Source organism: Microcebus murinus, chromosome 6, assembly GCF_040939455.1.
Source record: "Microcebus murinus isolate Inina chromosome 6, M.murinus_Inina_mat1.0, whole genome shotgun sequence".
NCBI lineage: Eukaryota > Metazoa > Chordata > Mammalia > Primates > Cheirogaleidae > Microcebus > Microcebus murinus.
The window spans coordinates 102,350,428-102,372,086 of record NC_134109.1 but is presented as its reverse complement, the minus strand read 5'-3'; the positions used below and the strand labels follow the sequence as shown (position 1 = coordinate 102,372,086).

Genomic DNA, 21,659 nt, shown 5'->3' with positions numbered 1-21,659 from the left:
TGTCCCCTGCATCCCTTGCCAAGGGCCCTGAGCACTGCACAGCTGCAGTCCCGGAGTGGATTCTACCTCCTGCACACACAGCCCCACCCATGCAGGACAGGAGGGGCACTACACCGGCAGTCAGAAGGCCTGAGCAAGGCTCTCTCCCAGAAGCCCGGGGAAATGGATTCGTATTGCCAGACACACACTGGCCACCTCTAGTGTCCAGAAGGCTGCAGGGTTGAGCAATCCATACCTGGGCTCCATTTGCAACCAGGTGAGGGTGTCAGCTACCTTCAGGTGAGCAGGACCCAGAGAAAGATGCCTGTGAACACACTGCATGGACCCACAGATGCCACCTAAATAGTCTCAGCCTCCACCATCCACAACCTTGCTCCAAAAACACGGTGCCCACAAGCTGCCAAAGTGTCCCTCCACCCGCCTCCTCCATTTCAGCCCACCCATCTGAACCTGCTCTCTGGCTCCAAATGCAGCCAACCCCCACACCCAGCCCTCCTCTTGGAAGGGGATCTCCTGGCAAATACCCTCCCTCCACAAAGCAGGGCTACGCGCAGACGTTTGGAAGCCTAGGACTGCAACGTGGACAAGTGTTTAATGTGACGTTAGGTGAGGAAGGCAGAAAGGAAAATGTTATCCTCTCTGTCACTGCACTGTGACCAAGTGTAAATACGTACATAAGATGACAAAAGGAAGGACAGAGGAAACCGAGCATGGCAGTCGTGGAACAGGCAATATTTTTCTATTTTTAAAACTTCCTGGATTGTTGTGACTCCTTTCACGCACCACATCCCATATCCATGGTGACAGGAGCAGATGAACTGGTCAGAGCGGTGGGTGCCCACATCCCCGGTGTCCTGTTGGGAGCCTGAGACCAGGGTGTCACCTGCTGTGCACACCTGTGCTGGCCCCGCCACTCTCACTCGCAGCCTCCCTCGGCTCCCTGGGCCCGTCTGTCCTGAGACTGCCTGCCCCAGTGTGGCAGCGTCCCCAGGGCGGGGGCTGTTTTCATTATCTGTTTCCCAGCCCTTGTTATAGAAACAGCCTCTCAGTGTACACTACTTTCAACAGGGTAAAACACGAGGCTTTAAAACGCCGTTCTCCTTCTGGGAGATGAAGAGAGTTGTGCAGACGGGTGGTGGTGATGGTAGCATGACAGTGCAAACGCGCTTGATGCCAGTGACTTACAAAGTCGAGATGGTAAATTCTATCGTTAATTTTTAAAAAGCCTTTCTGTGAATACCATAGGAGCGAGTATTCTAGGGTTCCCTGCCCTAACCCGGGTCCTCGCTCCCTTTCCTCCTCTCCAGCCCCATTTCAAAAGGGAGGAGGCTGCACGCCTCACTCCATGCTTATCCACAGTGAAGTCTGGGAAGCAGAGGCTGGGGCCTTGGCTCCAAAGCTCTGGGTTTGCCAGAGGGGCCTTTTCCACCTACCCAGGCCCAGAGCTGGCATTGCACGACTTCCTGGCTCACTTGTTGTTGTTGTTCTTTTTTCCTTTTTCTCCCAAGTTGTTATAAACCTGTTTACGTTTGGGCTGCAGAGGGCCTGAGCCGCAGGCAAACAGAATGCAAGTGCCAGCCGGGAAGAGGGCTGGTGGGAAAGGGGGACCCTCCCAGAGCCAATAAGGTGACAGGGAAAGACAGGACCCCACTTCCCCAACAAAACCCTTCCTTCTCCCTCCAATTCAGCACCCATTTGCTGAGCACCGCTGTCAGGCATGGGAAAGTACCCAGCTACTAATCAAGGGGGTGATCCTTCCCTCCCTCTTCTGCTAAGGTGTGGAGTGCTAATGCTGAAGTCTGTGCCATGAGTTGATGGAGGATGGAGTGACCTGCTCTGCTGTGGGGGTCAGGGCAGGCTCCAGAGAGAAAGTGACATGTGTGATGGAACTTCAGAAAAAATAGGAGGAGCCAGCTAGGTGGACAAAAATATCCTGGCATGACTGGGTACAGCGTAGTTCACCTATAATCCCGGCTACTTGGGAGGCTGAGACGGGGGGGGGGGGGGGGACAGGGACAGCTTGAGGCCAGGAGTTCAAGACCAGCCCAGGCAATATAGCGAGACCCCATCTCAAAACAAAACAAAACAAAAAAAACCAACTACAAAAACAAGCAAACAAGACAGCCTGGCGGGGCATTCCAAGAAGAGGAAGCAGCCAAGGCTTAGAGGCTGTGAAAGAGCCTAGCATGCTGGCAGTTTGGGGCAGGGCCCGTGTGCCAGGCTGAACTTGGCCTGCTGGTGGCGGGAGCTGCAGGAGGATGCTGGATGCAGGGAGGAAGCAAGCTCCCCGGGGCGCCTGCGCTGCGCTGCCCGCCTTCCCAGCACAGTCCTGGGCCAGAGCCAGGGCAGGGGTGCTGGGCACTTTCTAGGTGTCACAGGGTTCCCTCTTGGTTTATTCCTTCCCACATTCACAAACAGTGACAGCCAGCAGCCCAGGCCAATGATCCCTGGCCCTGGTCGCATGTTAGACTCACCTGTAGAGCTTTAAAAAGCAACTGGGGGGGAGGGGAGAGTGTCCAACAGAGAGTGTCCAATTCTGATTTCACTGGGCTGGGGTGCAGCCCAGCACCAGTACTTTTTTCAAGGCAGCACCCTGGCAAGTGAATGCCCCCAAAACCTTCTGTCGGTGCTGTACCCATCAGGGTTGAAAACCAGAAGCTTTGGTGTCAGCCAGCCTACCTGAGTCTGAGTCTTAGCCCTACCACTTATAAGATGTGTGACCTGGGTAGAGTCATCTCTACCCAGATAAACAATGACAATTTTGTCAAATTCAAATGTCAGTGGGCATCCTGCATTTTTACTTGCCCCATCTGGCAACCCTCCACCTAGAGCTGGTTATTTCACTTCTCCGAGTCTCGATTTCCCCGTTTGTACCAGTGTAGTACACTGAGGCAAAGAATGTAGCGAGATGCTTGGCACGAAGCCAGCACTCAGTGGGTGGCTTTTCCTCCTTCCTTTCAGAACCTTGTTTCAGCAGGGTTTATTATTATTATTATTATGAAAAATTTCAAGCATACACCAAATCTAGAAAGAATAGGAACAACAGAGTGCTCGTAGTGGATGTTGTTCCGTGCCCCACCCGGGTCCTCTTTATCTCTAACTACTGGAAGTTTGGGGCTAATGGTTCACAGATGTCCCTTTATCAGGAGAACTGTCCTGGGGGAGACGATTAAGCCCCCCACCATGGTGTGGGCGCCTGCTACAGCCGAGGACTGACTGGGGAACAAAGGGCTGAGACTCATACCTCCAGGGGTGACTGTGCTGAGGGGCAGTTCCTGCCCTAGCGTCCCCATGGGCTCAGGCTGAGCTGGACTCCAGCCGGGATACCACCCCTGCTGCCCCACCCTGCGCCCCTCACGCCTTCCCCTGGAACGCGGACCCCTACCAACCGCAGCCACCTAAGTCCCCATCTCGCGGGCTCTGCTTCTGAGGAGCCAACCTAAACTCACTCGCACTCAGATTCGACAATTACCAAGATTTTTGCCACACTTGCTTCATTTAGCCCCTTTTATTTAGCTTTCATTTAGTTATTTGCTTGTTTGTTTTGCCTGAAGTACTCCATATTTCCCCTACATCCTTCACGATGCATCTCTTAAAAAAATACGGGCAGTTAGGTTTTGACTTCCTTCTCTGATTTCCCCCCCAAAGGGGAAGGCTTTTATGGGGGAAGAGTCGTAACGCCCAGCAGTGCCAAGGGACAGAGACCAGAGGCCAACCAGGCAGGCACCTGGCCATTGGCTCTGGCTCCAACCCAGTCCAGGACTAGGGTGTGGCTTTGGTGGCCAGCGCCATGGTCACCCCGGGTCCCACCTCTTTTGTGTGAACCAAGAGCTCTGGGACAGTGTCCTGGCATCCTTGTGGGGACGCTACCAGGGCCTAAGTTTCTCTCTACCCTGAAGACAGGGATGGCACAGAAAGGCCAAGTGGCTGTGGCTGTCCTGTTGGCCAAAACCCCTGCCCACCTTCTGCCAGGATGCTGGGCAGTCGTACCAACCGGAGGTGCAGCCATGAGGGGCCACACTCTCCTGCGCCCCAGAGCCTGGCAGCATGGATGGTGAAAGGAGCACAATAGCTTTTTTGAAAAAATTACGGTAAAAGACACATATCAAATTTACCATCCTAACATTTTTTTTTTTAAGACTGGGTTTCACCTTGTTCCACTGGCTGGAGTGCAGTGACATCATCATAGCTCACTGCAAGCTCAAACTCCCAGGCTCAGGTGATCCTCTTGCCTCAGCCTCCAGAGTAGCTGGGACTTCAAGTGTGCACCACCACGCCCAGCTAATTTTTAAATTTTTCATAGAGACAGGGTCTCAAGATGTTGCTCAGGTTGGTCTGGATCTGGCCTCCCGCCTCGGCCTCCCAAAGTGCTAGGATTCCAGGCGGGAGCCACTGCATCCTGCCCATCTTAGCCTTTTTAAAGTGCATAGTTCAGTGGCATTTAAGCACATTCACAATGTTGTACAACCATCACCACTATCTAGTTCCAGAGCTTTTTCATCATCCCAAATTATCTGTACCCAATAAGCGGTCACTCCCTGCCATGCAGCTTTTGAGTTCAGAAAAAAGTTTAAGTTCAAATCACTGCTTTTCCCTTGCTCCCTGTGTCACTCCAGTAGGTAAGTGAAACCTCTCAGCCTCAGTTTCTTCATTCATAAAATGGAATAACTCATGGGCTGTCATAAAAATCAAAGCTAAAGGGTATTGCTTAGTGCTGTTCCCGGCACTACTGCATACAAGCCAGGCTAGGGCCTCCACGGCTGCAGAGGCTCTTCCCCACCCTTGACCTCTGCTCCCTGCTCTAAACCCCTTCAGCTCCCTGGGCTGTCTGCAGGAACTAAGAGAGAGTGGAGGCTGCTTCCCCCTCCCAGAGGCAAGGCGACTGGAACAGGCACTAACGGGTTCCAGCGTTTTCCCCTAGCCATGCCCAGAACCCAGTTCCAAAGCAAAGAGTTACAAAAGCCTTTAAACTCCACACTCAGTGCCTCAGGGCGAGGTCAGCCAAAACCTGCCTTTCCAAGCACACTGCTTTTATACTTTGAAAACAGCCAAATGTGAACTGGCCACTTCTGAGGGTCAGAGCTCCCGGAAGAGCCTTGGGCCTCCTGGCTGCAGGCACCAAGGGCTGCCTCCCCAGCCTCTCCCTCCCTCCCGGCTGTGGAGTCACCTCCCAGTCACCATGCGGGGCTGCCTTTCCCAGGCCAAATCCGGGGGTCAGGCACAGGAGACCTGTCCTCTACTCAGTCACTATGTGCCCCAGGCAAGTGTTCTGCCCTCTCAGGTCTGTGAAATGAAGAAAGGGATCCCTGTGACAGGGACCCGGCTCTCCTCCAAAGCACCCGTCCTGCAGTCTATGTGGACACCAGCCTCTGAGCCGGACGGGAACTCACCAGGCCTTCGGATCCAGTATTCTCCACTGCCTTCCCCTTTATAGATAGGAAACTGACACCCAAAGGCTAAGGCTGCTTGCCCAAGATGTCACATGTGTTTCAGTAAGGCAAATTCCCACTTCACTATCTTAGGGAATGTCATGGGGCAGAGGCAATGTTCCTGGGAGTCCAGAAGAAATAAATTCTCCACTTTGCAACTCTTCCCCTGAAACATGGCTCCCAACACCACACATCCAGGCCATCCAAGTCCTATGCATACATAGCCAATATATGAAAATCAATTGTATTTCTACATACTAGCAATAAATAACTGGAAAATGTTTTAAAAGTACCATTTACAAGAGCACCAAGAAGCACAAACTGTGTAGGTACAATTTATTTTTTTTTTATTTATTTTGAGACATAGAGTATCACTCTACTGTCCGGGCTAGAGTGCTATGGCGTCAGCCTAGCTCACAGCAACCTCAAACTCCTGGGCTCAAGCGATCCTCTTGCCTCAGCCTCCCAAGTACCTGGGACTATAGGCATGCACCCCCATGCCCTGCTAATTTTTATATATATATATATATATATATATATATATATTGTTTTTTTTTTCTCAGTTGTCCAGCTAAGTTCTTTCTATTTTTTTTAGTAGAGACGGGGTCTCGCTCTCGCTCAGGCTGGTCTCGAACCCCCGAGCTCAAATGATCCTCCCGCCTTGGCCTCCCAGACTGCTAGGATTATAGGCGTGAGCCACCAGGCCCAGCCGGTACAAATTTAACAATAATGCTGTAAGATCTATACATTGAAAACCACAAATCATTGATGACAGAAATCAAAGATCTAAATGTATGGACAGATATACTATGTTCCTTGACTAGAAGATTCAATATTGTCAAAACGATGATTCTGCCCAAATTGATTCATAGAGTCAACTCAATTCCAATCAAAATTCCAGCAGGTCATTTTGTAGAAATCAACAGGTGACTATAAAATTTATATGAAAATACAAATGCCTAGAATAGGCAAAACAAGTTTGAAAACAAACAAAATAGGATGACTCACATTACCTTATTTGAAAACTTACTATAATAAACTACAGCAATCAAGACAGTGAGGTACTGGTAAAAGGACAGAAACATAGACAATGAGTAAGAATAAGAGTCCAGAAAGAGAACTACACACACATAATCAGTTGAATTAACTTTACTTATTTTTATTTTTTGTAGAATGGGATCTCGTTATGTTGCTGAAGCTGGTCTTAAACTCTTGGCCTCAAGTGATCCTCCCACCTTGATCTCCCAAAGTGCTCCAATTACAGGCCTGAGCCACTGCACCCAGCCTATAATCAGTTGATTTTTAGATAAAAGTAATTCAAAAGAGAAAGGGTAGTCTTTCAACAGATGGTACTATAACAACCTCTATATGCAAAAAAAAAAAAAAAAAAGAACCTAGACTCATAGTCACACCTTATATAAAAATTAACTCAACATGGACTATAAACCTAAATATAAAACTGAAAACTATAAAACTTCTAGAAGAAAACATAGCAGAAAATCTTTTCGACCTTGGTTTTGGCAGAGTTCTTCATGTGACTGACACAAGAAGCATGAAAAGAAACAACCAATAACTGCAAAATTAAAACCTTCAAAAACACTCCATTAAAAAAATAAAAAGACAAGCCAAAGACTGGGAGAAAATATTTGCAAAACACATATCTTTTAAATGGCTGATAACCCGAATATGTAAAGAACTCTCAAATTTCAATAATAAGAAAACAACCCAATATAAAAAAAAAATCTGCAAAGATTGGAACACCAAAGAAGATATACAGAAGGAAATAGGCACATGAAAAGATGGTCAACATTGTTAATCATTAGGAATGTGCCGCCCCCTCCTGACTCTCCTGCCACTCTGGAGTGACAGAAAACAAAAACAAAAATAAATAAATAAATAATATACAAATAAAACCACAAACAGACACCACCACACATCTATTAGAATAACTGAAATAAAAACAAACTGGCCATACCAAGTGCTGGTGAGGATGTGGAGTAATTGGAACTCTCATACACTGATGTTGGGATGGCAAAATGGTACAACCACTTTGGAAAACAGTTTGGCAGTTTTTTTATAAAGTTAAACATGCCTTTAACCATATACTCAGCAATTCTACTGCTGGGTACTTAAGGGAATTGAAAATTGTGTTCACACAAAAACCAGAACACAAATGTTTGTAGCCAAAAGACGTCGAAATAACCCAAATGTCCATCCATGCGACAACACAGATGAATCTCAAAGCAGTATGCTGAGTTAAGGGAAAAGGTACAAAAGGCTACATGTGTAGGATATTCTGGAAAAGGCAAACCTACAGAAACAGAAATCAGATCAGTGATTGCTGGCAGCTGGGGTTTGGAGCAGGGGCTGAATACAAAGACTCGCCAAGGAACCCTTTGGGGGGATGAAAATGCTCTATATCTTGATTGGGTGACAATATCTTTGACCTGTCAAAATTCATACAACAGTACACCTTAAAAATTTTTTTATTGCATGTAGACTGCATCATAATAAACCAAAACAAAACAACAACAACAAGTCCTGTGAAGCTTGATAAGGACTCATTTTCTTTCTCCAACTAGTCTGGGAACCCACTGATAGAATGCAGGGGCTGTTCTGGCCCAGACAGGCAAAGTGCCGTATCCAGGGACCCCGGCTCTGGAGTCAGACAGATCTGGGTTCAAACCCCAGCTCTGCCACTTCCCAGCTTCTTGCCCCTGGCAATTTACTTCTCCCCTCTGAGCCTCCGTGTTCTCATCTATAAAGTGGAGGTAGTAATAGAACTTACTTTGTTGGTAGGACAAAATGAGTCTAAGGAACAAGAAACGCAGCAAAGTGTCTGCCACATGTTTTATACTTGAATTTTAGCCACTGTTACCACTCCTACTGCTGTTGTCTGTTTACTGTGAAAGAGCCAGGACTGAGGTTCAGGGACTACTCCAAACCACGCCCTCCTGCACAAGGTGGGCCATGCCAGGCACCAGGGCCACCGATTTTCTGGTTACACCCCCAGGAGGCAAAGGCAGACACGTCTTGCCCTGAAGTCATTCACAGCCTGGCTGGGTGCGTAGACACACTCGGTGCAAAGTCAACCCACTGCAAGGGGGCACAGAGATGAGAGCCACTGAAGGCTAGGGAAAGACAGAGGCCACTGTGGGCTGTGCAGTCCCTGAAGCCTTCCTGGAAACGAAAGGCCCTTAGTGAGCCTCAAGGACAAATCAGATGCAGTAAAATCAAAGCAAAGGAGCTCTCAGGAAGGGAGGAACCAGAAGATCCCTCTACCCCTGCCTTCTCCCCCATGGCCCAGCCCCCATCCTTCCACCCATCTCTGGCAGAAGGCAGTGGGCAGTCCACATCCTTGGCATTTCCTTCCAAGGAACAGCCCTGCGCCAAGGGGAGGTGCGGGCATGACAGCAGAGAACCGGGCACCATGTGCCGGCCAGGCACCCACATGTGTCCCCACATCTGGGCAGGAGGGTCTGATGGAGGGTTGGCCTGGGATCTTGGGCTTTAACTGCCTCCCCGCCTTTTTTTTTTTTTTTCCATGGACTTGAATTTGGGTTTGTCTGGGGAGTGTTTTCTTAAGCCCTAGTGTTTTTCCTGCAGCCCAGGCCCGCCCCCTCCCGCCCCGCCTGCCGTCCCTGGCCGCGCCTGCAGCGCCCAGCGAAATGCTGACTGGCCGGCCGGCCGCGGCCTTTGATGCGCACCACCCTCCAGACTTCAATGTCGCTGTGTGCTCGGCCCCTTTAATAAGTTATTTCCGTGGAAAACCCTGGTAACTCGGTCGTGAATCAAGCCTATAAACACCTCAAACCCATCAAAGCACCCAAGAAAGGAGGGGGCGGGCCGGCGCAGAAACCCCTTACGGTAACTCGCACAGTGCTGCCTCACAGGGCCTGGGACCCCGTCAGGAGGGGCCGGCGCCCCCTCACCTGGGGCTCAGCCAACCCGCCGAAAAAATGGCCATGTCCCCCAGAAACCCAGGAGCCACAGCCCCAAAGGACACTGCCTGTCTGTGTGCCCCAAGGACAATCCCGACCCAACTCCCGGCAAGATTTACAGCCCGGAGAGGCAAACCCGGCCGGCTGCTCCCGGGGTACAGGAATGTAATGTTTTGGCTACCGGTGAAAGGCCCAGTTTATTGGAAACACACTTCTTTTCCAATGTTTAGTTTCCTTTCACTCTTTTCTCCTTTTTGTTTTTCCCAGAGTGCACTGCCCAGGGCCTGAGGACAGGATATGGAGCTAAAGATCCCGCCCGGGGGAGCCGGGCAGGCAGGGGGCCGGGACGCAGGCTCGTCTGAGTGGCAAGGACGGGCGCTGCCCCCTCGCAGGGCCCCGTCGGCAAGGGGGGGAATGAACCGAATCCCCCCAGGGTATTTCTGATGGAAACGCTGTGGTCTTGGGGAACAGCCTGGCGGGGTGTCTAGCAAGGCCGGCCCCACGTCTAACGCACGGCCCGCACGCCACTCCCAGCTGCGCCCAAGAGAAGTGTGACCCTGTGTCCACAAGAAGGCTGGCACAGGGACATTTACTGTAACAGCGTGAGCAGGAGCCCCAGACTGGGAACTGTCCACCGGTAGGAGGCACCCATAGTAGGAGGGACACGTCAGACTAGAAGACCCGTGGCTCATTCCCACAGAACGTCCCCACAGTGAGAATGAGCCAGCGGCATCACACACACGGCACGGACGATCTCACACACCTGCTGAGCTAAAGGCGCCCATGGTGCCTGCCTCCGTGTGCATCCGATTCAAAGCCATAAACTGCGGTGTGAGAAGTCGGGATGGACCTCAGTGACCGGCAGCAGTGGCTGGAAGGGGACACGAGAAGGGGCGTTTGAGGGCAAGCTCTGTGTCTTTATCTGGGCTGTGGTTACACAAGAATGTCCTTGGTGAAAACTGTTCACTTGTCATATGTGTACTTTTCTGAACATATTACACATCAGTAAAAAGTTTATGCGAAACAAAAAAACTCTGCATTCTGGGCCATACAGTCCTCGTCTCGAAGGCCACCGTCCTCCGTCTATCAATCAGTTCCCGCCCGCCCCTGCCTACCACAGAGAGAAGTCTCGCCCTCCCTGCAGTGGCATTCAAGGCTCTCCCTGTGGGCCTCATTTCTTACCGGCCTGCCAGGATCACTCCCCATGCCCGGAACAAGTGTCCTCACGTCCCCCTGCCTTTGCCCAACAGTCCCCTAGGCTGGGATGCCCTTTCCCCTCATGGCCTGGTGAGATCCTCCTCCCTCAAGTCCCCGCTCTGACCCCAGCCTCCTCCCAGTGCACGCCGTCCACTTAGGAAACTGCACTTGCCCGGCCTCACTTGGATGGGATTTCCCCCCCCCGTCCCTCCTATTAGATGCTACGTTTCCTGAGAAGGCCCTGCGCCCCCTGGGTATCTTCTCCTCCTTGCACGAACACCTGACTCCCAATTCACTTAGTTCCCATTCACTGTGTGCCGAGCACGCCGTGACCTGTCCATAGGTGATCTTTATGACGCCCCAGGAGCTGCAGCCGAGCCCCCATTCGGAGGGGGAAACGGCTGCAAAGGGCAGCGGGGTGGACGGCAGGTCTGTCTGCCCCAAGGCCGGGGCTCGTCACCCGGCCTCCTCAAGTCCCCAGCGCTCCTCGGTCAGTGCCACCCTTCACTCCACGCCCCGCCTCCAGGTCTACAAGCGGCCGTGACACAGCCCTGTGGCCCTTGTTAATTATTAGTCAGGCTGTTCAGACCCAAGGGAGGCACCAGGGCACAGAGGGTGCCAGGGCTCGGGCGAGGCCGGCCCAGCTCTCCTGGGCACTCACAGAACACCCGCCTTCCTGCACGAGACGGACATGACAACGTCCTGACGCAGGAGGTGGGCAGAGGCTCAGCTTTAGCTGAGTGTCTCTAAGTGAATGTCACTGTAGCCACCCAGACTCAGTTTTCCTATCTGAAAACGGGATGTTCCAACACCGGCTTCCCCAGGCGGTGGCAAGAATCTGACGCGTAAGCACCTGGTGACGCTCAGAGGCATGGGCAGACGTGACCGCTTCGGTGCTCTCGTATGGACATAGACCCCCAGGACACAAGACCACAGTGACGGGGCCAGGGCAGCTCCAAATGGAACAGGCTGTCTTGGACGCCGCGTGCGCCCACGCCCAGAAGCACGCGCCGAGGGTCCAGACACAGAAAGGACGCCTGTCTTGAGGGGACGATGGCCAGGGTGCTCTGGGTCCCTTCCAGGTCCATCTCGACCTGGTCCTTAACCAGACTCCATGTTAGAGTCACCTGGGGAACTAACAAAAAAACAAAACCCAATGCCCAGTCCAGCCCCAGGCATTTCCGGAATGGCGTCTGAGCTTCTAAAAAACCTCTTCTGAGGACTGAGGTACAGAGAGGGTTAAGAACCAATAAGGTAGGTCAAGTGACCCATTTGACAGATGGGCAGGCCAAGTGGAAGCAGTTTGAGACCACTAAGAGATGTGGGACAGAGTCAGCACTAGGACCTGGGTCTTCTGGCCCCCTGGCTTGGGGGATAGGGCACTATCTTCAGACTTGGGGGAAGGCCCTGGGGCCTCTCTGGCCTTTGTCCTGTGAGGGGAAGGCAGCCAGGCGAGACACTGCCAGGCAGCCAGGTGCAAAGACATGGGGGCTGTCTACTGAAGAGCCTGGGCCCCCCCCACCCTCCTGGGCTCCTGTCTCAGCTCAAACAGCAGCAGTGGCCCCAGAGATCCCACCCCCAGCCCCCCAGCCCGTCAGAGTCTCCTTGGGCCAGGGACAGATGACGTGAGCTGAGACAGCCAGGTGTGGGGAAGGACAGTCTCTCTGTGCAATCTGTTCTGTTCTGCTTTGATCCCTTGGAGGGGGGCAAGGGGAGTGCATCCCTCTGCGAATCACAAACACGATCCCAACATCTACTGCACGCCAGGCCTGAGCTGGGCGCTGGGCAGGGGAGGCTCAGGCCCTGCCCTCAGAGTCAAGCTCCCACCCCCATTCCCAACATCTGCCCTCTGGGAGCAGCCTGGGGTCCTCCCTTTGGAAGCAGTGCTCCCTATTCTCCAGCGATCCTGCAGGGGAGACCTGGGGTGGAGCCCGCACATGGCTCAGGCCCAGCAGCCTCCTCGGCCTTCAGGCAGAGCCCAGGGTCTAGAGCACACGTGCTTCCAGCCGCTGAGTGGAGGGCCAGGACGGACACTGGGCCGGGGACCTTCCCTGACCGCCAGACACGAGGCAGTGGACAGCAGGGCTGAGGACGGTGAGTGGAGACAGGCCGCAGGTCGGGGAGAACCAGACCCGGGACGCCCTGGGCACAGGCACCGAGGGGCTGTGTGGCAGCTGTCTGCGGAGGGGCCTGCTGGGCGCCCCACGTCACCTCATTCTGCCAAAGAGGCCGGAGCCAGAAGAGCTGCGCCCCACCCCGGTCCCTCTTCCAGTGATCCTCACTGGCCACACCTGCCCAGCAAAATCCCTCACCTCAGCTGCCTCCCTCGGCTACTGAGACGCCCAGTGGTGTCCCCAGACCAGCCCGGCCCGGCCCCTCCTGGTTTTGGGCTGTGTGACGGAGCCAGCTTCCCCTCCCTCCGCCCCGCCTGGCACGGAAGGCCCCACAGCCCGGCCTCTCCCTGCTCGGTCCAGCGCCGGCACTACCCCGGCCAACTCTAAGGGATCAAAATGACTTCCAGGCCCCTATCTGCGAGCTCCCACCTCTCCTTTTAAAGATCAATTAAAGCCTTGGCAATGACTCACCTTGCAATCTGGGCCTGTGGCTTTGATGTCCACTCCAGACATAAGACCTCTGTTTCTCCGAACCCAGGAGCTGCTGCCACACGGCGGGGGTGGGGCCCTCCCTCCGGCCAGGGCAGCCCCGCTCCGCATCAGTGCCAGCCCCGAGGCCTTACCCTCTCTGGTGGGACGGTGCCAGGCCCCGGCTGGGGGCACGGGGAGCTGGCCCGTGAGTATCAGGAATTCTTTCCACAAAGGGCAACTGGAAAAGCAATGCTTCCCTTGGTGGCCAAGGGCCAAGGAGGGAAAATGTTTAATATAAAAACATCTGACAAAGTGCCTTCAGGATACATTTTCTGCATCAAAGAAGTAGCTCTTGGCAACAGCCACTCTACCCTGACAAGGAAACTTTCGAGCGCGGCTCCCGATTGTTACAGACGCCTGTGGAAAGCACGCCAGTGGCGACAGGGGGAGGGCGGGCTGTGGGGCCCCGCGGGCAGATGGTTCTGATTAGGCTGGATGTGACCAAATGCATCTTCTGGAATTCCAGGTCTCCTCAGAAAACCTGCCGGTCGCCCCGATGATGCAGGCCACTGAGGTGCAGTGAGGGGTCGGAGCTGAGCGGCCCTGGAGGTGCTCGACACCCCCCACCCAGCAGCCTCCTCTCAGAAGCCCACCCACCCACCATCGCTCTGCTCATTCGTTCATTCACCCACCTACCAGCCCACGAGAGCCACTCAGGGGCCTGGCTGACAGTTCATGCTGAATCTTGGGTACCCAGGGACACAGAAGATGCCTCATCAGACTCTGGGAGCCCAACAGGTGCCAGACTGCCTGGGTTCCAGTCTCAGTTCTATTGCTTTCTAGCTGGGTAACCTCAGGCAAGTTACTTAACCACTCCGAGCCTTAGTTACTTTTTCCTTTAATTTGGCTAATAAAAATGGCTAGAATTATTGGGAGTATGCCATAAACGAATATCGCAGAGCTCTGTGCTAGCTGAGATTATTGAATGTGCATGATGATCTGTCTGTAATTCTATGTGCTCTCCTGGGATAGATCTCTTTGCCTTAGGCAAAAATTCATTCTCTCATCCATTTATTCCACGATGGCCCCCTGCTAAGGGCTAGGTCCAGTGCTGGATGCCAAACAAGGTCCCTCAGGACCAAGTATATCCCATGGTTCCCTGGCCCCCATGACCATGATCCCTCTGTTCCAGCTCATTCCTCCAGTGTTCGGGACAACCTCCCTAAACTCATCTTTCTCCATTCTCCCATCTCTCACAAACTCTTGGAACATGCAGTGCTACTGCAAGCCTCCTTGCCTTTGTACAAGCTATTACTTCTACCTGACAAGAAATCTGTAGCCTGTTGTCTTCTCGGTGAACTCTTATTCATCCTACAAAACCCAACTCTAAATCTCCATTAAGCTTTCCCTGAACATCCCCATTCCCACTCCAACAGAGTCCCCTGCCCTTGACTCTGTGCTAGCGCTTCTCCTTGGCCACATCTCTAGGGCAGCACTTAGCAGTCATTCACCATTCTTTGCTTCCTGTCTGCCTCTTCTTCTAGACCATCAGCACCTAGAGGGGAAGGTCCAGGCTTTCTCCATTTTGTACCACCTGCCACTGGTATGCAGTAGGCTCTTAATAAATATTCAATACATTGACTTGTCACTCAAAAGCCTACAGCCAAGAATCATAATGGCCCCGAGGTCCTTTGTCAGGGGCCCCAAGGAGTCTAAAAGCTATGTGACCTCTAGTGAGTCAGTTGCCCTCTCTGGGCCTTGGGTTCTTCATCAGTCCAGTGCGCCTCCACTCGAGTGTCCAAGCCTCAGTGCCCTGGGATGAGGGGGTCCAGGAAACCAATACCTGGCTTTGTGCCAGGCCACCGCTGTGATGATAAAAGAAGTTAAGATGCCCCAGAGCAGAAACCCTAGCTCTCTGGCCACCCCCAAAGCCCTGGAGCCCACAGCTCACAGCACAGTGGCACCAAGGGGGGCCCTGAGATCAGTGACCAGGTGGCCCCAATGTACAGCTGAGCAAACTGAGACTCGAGAAGCAGGGACCTGTCTGAGGTCGCACAGCAGGGAAAGGGCAAAGCCAAGCCCAGAGCCCACCCTGGCGCACCGTCCACCACCCCACATTGCCTCTTGGCAGACTCAGGCTGGCTGGACGCCCTCCTCAACTGCCTGGTCCCCCGGCACCGCTGTAGTCACCCCTGTTACTCCTGTCCTCTGCCCCTCATAGCTCTGCTCTAGCCCAGGGAGTAAGGGTCCCTCTGTGAGATACTCAGGAGGTGGGAAGATTTTTTTTCCTTCCTTTTGGCTGATCAAAGCTAAAAAGACACGTGGCAAGGGCCCGAGGTGGGTAGTGCACACGGTCAACCTCAGGATGGGGGCCGAGTGCCCCTCCCCCACCCTGCCCAGGGGCGGCGAGGAGGTTGGGCCACTTCTGAATTAGAAACAGCAGGCTGTGCCTAGCCAGACTCAGCATCAGTGCGGCAACCCGTTCCCTATCCCCACGCTGGGGCCTGACCTCAGCAGGTAAGCAGAGTGGGCACGGGCCACACCCAAGAGCCACCTCTTAAACCCATGGGGACTGATCCACGTTCGGGTCTGATTGTATCAGGGCACCAGTCGCCCCAAGCTCCAGCTGAAACGTCCTTCCTGCTCTCCAAAGCCAAATGAAACCCCTTCTATCCCCTGCCCTCCCGCTTTCCCTTCCAAACCACCCAGCATGCCGCACCCCCAGACCCAGGCAACGAGTGGCGACATACGGCAGCAACGTTACCCAGGCCCCGTCACTCAGTCACGATCAGTCTGTGAAAGTTCGCTATGCTGGACACTGATAGGCGCACTGTGTATAGGTTCAGTAAAAACTTCAAAAAATCACACCTAAGCCCTGGCCTTCCCCGGCCTCATCTCCCACCGACATCAGCGCTTTGCTTCCCAATCACTCCAGATTCCTTTGGTTTCTCGACATCAAGCTCTTTTCACACCTCCAGGCCTTTGCACGTGCTGCTCCTTCTACCTGGAAGCCTCCAAATCCTGCCCCTGTGGTAGACTTCCACTCACCCTGTAAAACTGAACCTGGTATCACCTCTCTCGGGAAGCCTCCCAGGGATGCCTTCCTACCACACCAAGAGTGCATCACTAATCCCTTCTTCCTCTGGAATGCCTCTTGCTTCTTTTTGCATCTTTACCTATCTGTGAGTACCTTGAGGGCAGAGATGATGTAATTTCCATCTGTGTGGCCCCGGTCCAGTGCCTGGAACACTTCAACGGCCACACCCACCACATGCAACGTGCTAGGTCTTGGCTAATTCACAGGCATCACCTCGTTTAACCCTCATCACAAGGGACATGCTGTTATCATTCCCATTTCACAGGTGAGAAAACTGAGGGACAAAGCAATTAAGTGCCTTGCCCAAGGTCACAGAGCTGGGGCTTGGACCCACTGGTGCAGAGCCCGCCACCACTGCAGGGGCTCCGTGCACGCTGACTCGACTGCACTGAGTACCCAGGCAAACAGAGCTCCAGCGCCTGCATTAGATGAGCGTGTCTAACAAGAGCATGCCTGGGCCTACGATCAAGGACACTGCACACGCACTCCTCGCCCAGCTGCCGGAGCACTGACAGGGCACCTCGAGGGTCTGCTGAGGGGAACGGGCAAAGGGGCAGGCACAGTTCCCACCAGGTGGCACTGGGCAAGCAGCGTGGACCCACCTAGGTGGCCACCCGACTCCACCTGCTCATGCTTGCTGTGTGGCCCTCAGCCAGTGTCCTAAGCTCTCTGAGCCTCTGTTCCCAAACTGTCAACCTACAGAATGCAAGAATCTACGGAATGATCTGTGCCCTCAGGGAGCTTACACTCTGGTTGGTGGAGGAAAGGATCCACATCCAGCTCAGCCCCCAACTCCTTCCCTGGGCTTCTCCTCAGTAAAGTGGGGGGCCTGCCCCCCACTCACGTAGCTCTAAATCAGGCATCCTCAAACTACAGCCTGAGGGCCACATGCCGCCCGCCTAGGACATTTATCCAGCCCACCAGGTGTTTTTGCCGATGCTGCCTATCCTGCTTAGCAGCCGACTCGTCCCGGGCCCACAGTGCGCATGCGTGGAATGTGTGCTGCACTCTCCAACGGTCTGAGGGACAGTGCACTGCCCCCAACCTGTTTAAAAAGTTTGAGGACCCCTGCTCTAAAGAAACCAGCATGCTGTGAGGATTGAGACTCCAGCACATCCAGCCAAGATCACCAGAAAAGACTTGCCCAATCCCCATGATGGGCAGCATACGCCATGCCTTGCATACAGCAGGTGCTTAATAAAACACTTCAGCAGTTATCCAACAGGTACTAGAATAAAATGCCAGAAGGCAGCCACTGGTCCTCCAGAAGCTGGTGTCCCCCGCCCCGCCCCAGCCAGGAGTCAGGAGGCAGCCCCACCACCTCAAGCTCCCACCAAGTGGCTCAGAGCTCACCCCGTCCTGCCTGACTGGGGCTCCTGCCCTCACCAGAGTATAAAGTTCCTCGTGTCACGCTCACTCTGTTCTTCTAGGCTAGAGTGGGAGGTGGCGGGAGACCCTGCCCTCCTTCCCCAGCCTACCTCAGAACTGCCATCCCCACACGGCCCCTCGTCCAGCAATTCTTCAGTTATGGCATGTTCTACTTTTAAGGTGCAAAGGAAAGGGTTGTCTACCAGCCACTCACACTTTAGTATGAATTTCTTTATTAGCTCCTCTTGCTTTCCTCCCCAAACTAAACTGAAATCAAGGGAATGGGAAAGGAATGGAAATGGTGCAGACAAGAGAATGGCCTGAGAGGGCCTTGGACAGTCTGGGGACAGCAGCCTAGGCCCTGTGTTAGGCCAGGAAACCAGAGTGCCAGAGTTCTGAAGGCACCCCAAAAAGGACTTCTGGTTTTTCAACCTTTCCCAAATCCTACTGAAGACTCTAGGTGTAAGGCTCTTCAGATTTGGTAAAATCACCACATTCTAACACCCCTCGGAGTGTCCTTGCTGAAGTCACCTGCTCCCTCTGAGCTTCAGTTTGTTGTCTGTTTAGTGGGGGGCACAGTTCCAAATCTGGAGGTGGTGTAGAGAGCAGACACGAGCGTCCTGTCAACTTACTATTCAGAGAGCTGAAACAAGACTTTCCTGCTGCCCTCGCCCTGCCCACCCATGCGTCCTTGCCTGCCTGGGCCTGGGACTGAGCCTCAAAACCCTCACCATTCCCCAAAGTGGCCTCAACCACAGGACAGGAAAGTAAAGCAGAGACCTTGGAGTTGGATAAAAATAGACAGCTCCAGGCCAGGCACTGAATTGTCATTTTGCGAGACAAACAAGGGCGGTCTCCGTCCTGGGGCTGCGGACACCCTGCTGCCTGTCCCCAGACAGTGCCACGAACCAGGGTCCCAGGGTCAGCAGCCCCTTAGGGTGCAGGGGGCCGCGGGTGGGCAGCTGGTCTGCTAGGTGTGCCCAGCGGAGGCCTGGATGAGCACAGGGCCCTGTGCCCTTGCTGGCCTCTCACCCCCACCCTGGGACTTAAATCAAGACAGGCTGTCCCCGGCCTCCTTTTCCTGGCCTACTTTGCCCCCATCAGGGTCTGGCTCAGGGCGGGGGATGGGGACCCTTTCTGTGGACCACTGGGCAGGGCCCTCAGGGTAGGAGCTGAGCAGTCATGCTGCCCAATCTCACATCCCAAGCTTGCCACTTCCAACTGGGGCAGGCGGCCCAGCAATGAGCCTCAGTTTCCTCATTTGTAAGATGGGGAGAATTGTACCTGCCTCACTGAGCTGTCAATGAAATGGGAAATGCTGGCACTCAGTGAAGTGGGCTGGCATGTCGTGAGTATCAGTAAATGTCAACTGCTGCCATCATCTGCATCATCATTATCATCTGTCCTTGAACATCAAAGGCCTGGCCTGGCTCAGCACACTGTGCCCAGCTCTGCCCCTCATCTTTCTGACATCACCTCCCACCCTGCCCTCCTGCACAACCTTGTGCTCCATCTTTACAGGATGACCCAAGCCTTCATCATCCACCATGACCTGTCGCCCGTCTGAGCGTTCCCCCCACCCCAAGGCCCCCCTTCCTGAGCATGTCCCCCAGCGAGACGGCCAGCACAGCCCCAAGTCTGAGCTCCAGCAGGCAGGGCAGCTCTGACCCATGGAGCAAGCTTGCAAATGTGAACAGTGAGTCCCGAGGGGAGGGGCACATCATCCCTGGAAGGAGCCAGGATGACCATAAAGGGGAACTCCACTCACCTACTGAGCCCGCCCAGAACTCAGCCCAAAGCCCATCAAGACCTCATTCGATCTCCTTGCCAGAGGAAATCCACATTTTCTCCCCAAATCCTTCAGCCCCTTAGAATTCCAAGCCACTGGACGCAAAACTGTCTCCTGAGAGCCACACAATCCTCATCCACAGGAAAGAGCAGCAGGCACCTTCTCACTGTCCAGGTCCAAAGACTCCGCTCTGGGACATCTGGGCAGAAACCCCAAATACAGGCCCACTGGGCCCCAAAGCCAGCAAAGCCTAATGGCCTGGGACGGGGGAAGGATGTGTCTCTGCAGACCTCCCAGCCTCCAGGGGGTGCTCTCCCCTAGGAACCAGAGTGGGCGGGGCCTCCTGCAGGTGCCCTGGGGTCTGCTTCCAACCCCGCCACACACCAGCCCTGCTCTGGGATGACCGGGATCAAATGAGACCACGTCTACAAACACACTGTGAAACTGTAAGGCAGTTAGGTATGCACAGGTACAAAGTTTCCATTAACAACAGGGGGAGGGGATGTCAAAAGAATTCTTTATCCATCCAGACAATGGTGCCAGTGCGGTCCATGGAACTCAAATACGCTCCAAGGGTTGGCAATGACATAGGATCATAAATTCAGAAATACTGTTAAGTTCCTCACTTCAAATTATATGTGGCTTCCATCCACGTAGGTGCAGAGGAAAAAGAATGGATTGAAATGTTAAATTGTGTTCGTCTGTCTGGGTCTTTGCGGGAAAGAGATTATAACCAAACAGAGTCAAAACACTAAGAGAAGAGAAGGGAGTGGCCTGAACAGAGGGGCCACCAGAGACCAGAAGGCAGACTGGAGTAGGACCCGGGAGACACGGGCCCAGTAGCAGCTACGCCACGAGCACCCTGCCTGGGCTTCCAGGCTCCCCGTCTTTGAAAGCGCCGTAATCATACTCTTGCGGGCTCCCAGGGTTGTGGTGACAACAGGGAGCGGATGGGGAAGGGCTCATGGCCAGGCAGCCGTGAGCAGCCAGCACTGTCACCTTACAGTCACGGAGAGAGTATGACAAGGATGACAGACAGAACTCTGTGGGAAATACATTTATCAAAGGTACATTTGACCCTTGCAGAAGAGTGGGGGACAGAACAGCAGTGAAGGGTGTGGACCCTGGAGATTAGCTCTGCCACCGTGTGACCCTGGGAAAGTCACTTGACCTCTTGGTTTCCCCAGCCCGGGGGCTGACGACAGGGCCTGGCCCAGAGTAAACACCCGATAAATGCTATGCCGACTGCTGTCCTACTGCTATGGTGGCATGGCCGTGGGGGGAGAAGGATGGCCCGGATGCAGACAGACGCCGACCCGTTCGTGCCCACCTGGGGCTCACTCGGCACGGAGCCCAGCCACGAGCGCAGCACACCGCCAGGCCGTGCTCCCACAGGGGCCCGCAGACCTTGCCATAGGCCCAACATCGACCTCCCTGTCCTCAAGGGAAGCCTGATCGAGATCTTCCTCCAAGTGCAGGGGTCCCTGTGGCCGGCTTTCAATTACAGAGGCTGGGGCTCCCAACCGGCGTTCTGTCTCCTGTCCCAGCGTGCACTGCTCGGACACGCAGAGACCACCAGCCCTCGGCAACCCCCTCACTTGCCAGGTCCTCCCTGCAACCTCATGCTGCCCGCTCCTCCCCTCTCCCCTGGCCCTTCACGCTGGTCCCCTGCTCCCAGAGCGGGGACAGGACCAAGATGTCACACATCCGCTTTGCTGCCTCTTGCAGCGGGAGACCAGGACCCCTCGCTAGAATCAGGGCTGGAGGCCTGTGCTGGGTTTTTCTCGCTTCTCCACGGTTAAAGCGTGGTGGACGGGCCACTTTCAAAGCCAGCATCTTCAGGTTTCGCGCACACGGACTGCTCTTACCGCCACCAACGCCAGCGATCGGGACGCTGGCAATCTTGCCATCCAAGAAGCGGGAGGAAAAGGGAAACAGAAAGACGGGCACCGAGCGCCCCCGCCCCACCGGTCCCCTCTGATAAAGTTCAAAAACACAGCAGCGACACGCAAAGAGAAAACACGCCAACCTGAGAATTCACCCGGAGCAGTGGTGATGAGGGAGTTGGTGGCCTCCGTTTCAGTGTAAGACAATGTGGAATCGGACAGATCTGCGGGAGGAAAGACAGAGAGAACTTAGTTGGCCGTGGGGCACTCACTGCTCTTTCCTTCTTTCTCACGCATCCGTGCGTGTGTGTGCCTGCGGCGGGCAGCGTGTCCCTCGCAACATTCTGCTGCCACTCTGTAAGCCCAT

The 21,659-nt window shown here is 54.1% G+C and overlaps 1 protein-coding gene across 1 annotated transcript in view; it reads right to left on the bottom strand.

Annotated features, from left to right (window-relative positions):
• The window catches only part of SMAD6 (SMAD family member 6), a 73,528-nt gene that overhangs the window by 38,924 nt on the left and 12,945 nt on the right, over positions 1-21,659 (bottom strand). The window contains exon 3 of the mRNA XM_012758685.2: positions 21,436-21,516. Within this exon, the coding sequence (XP_012614139.2) occupies positions 21,436-21,516 (81 nt within the window). The remainder of the gene's footprint in view (positions 1-21,435; positions 21,517-21,659) is intronic.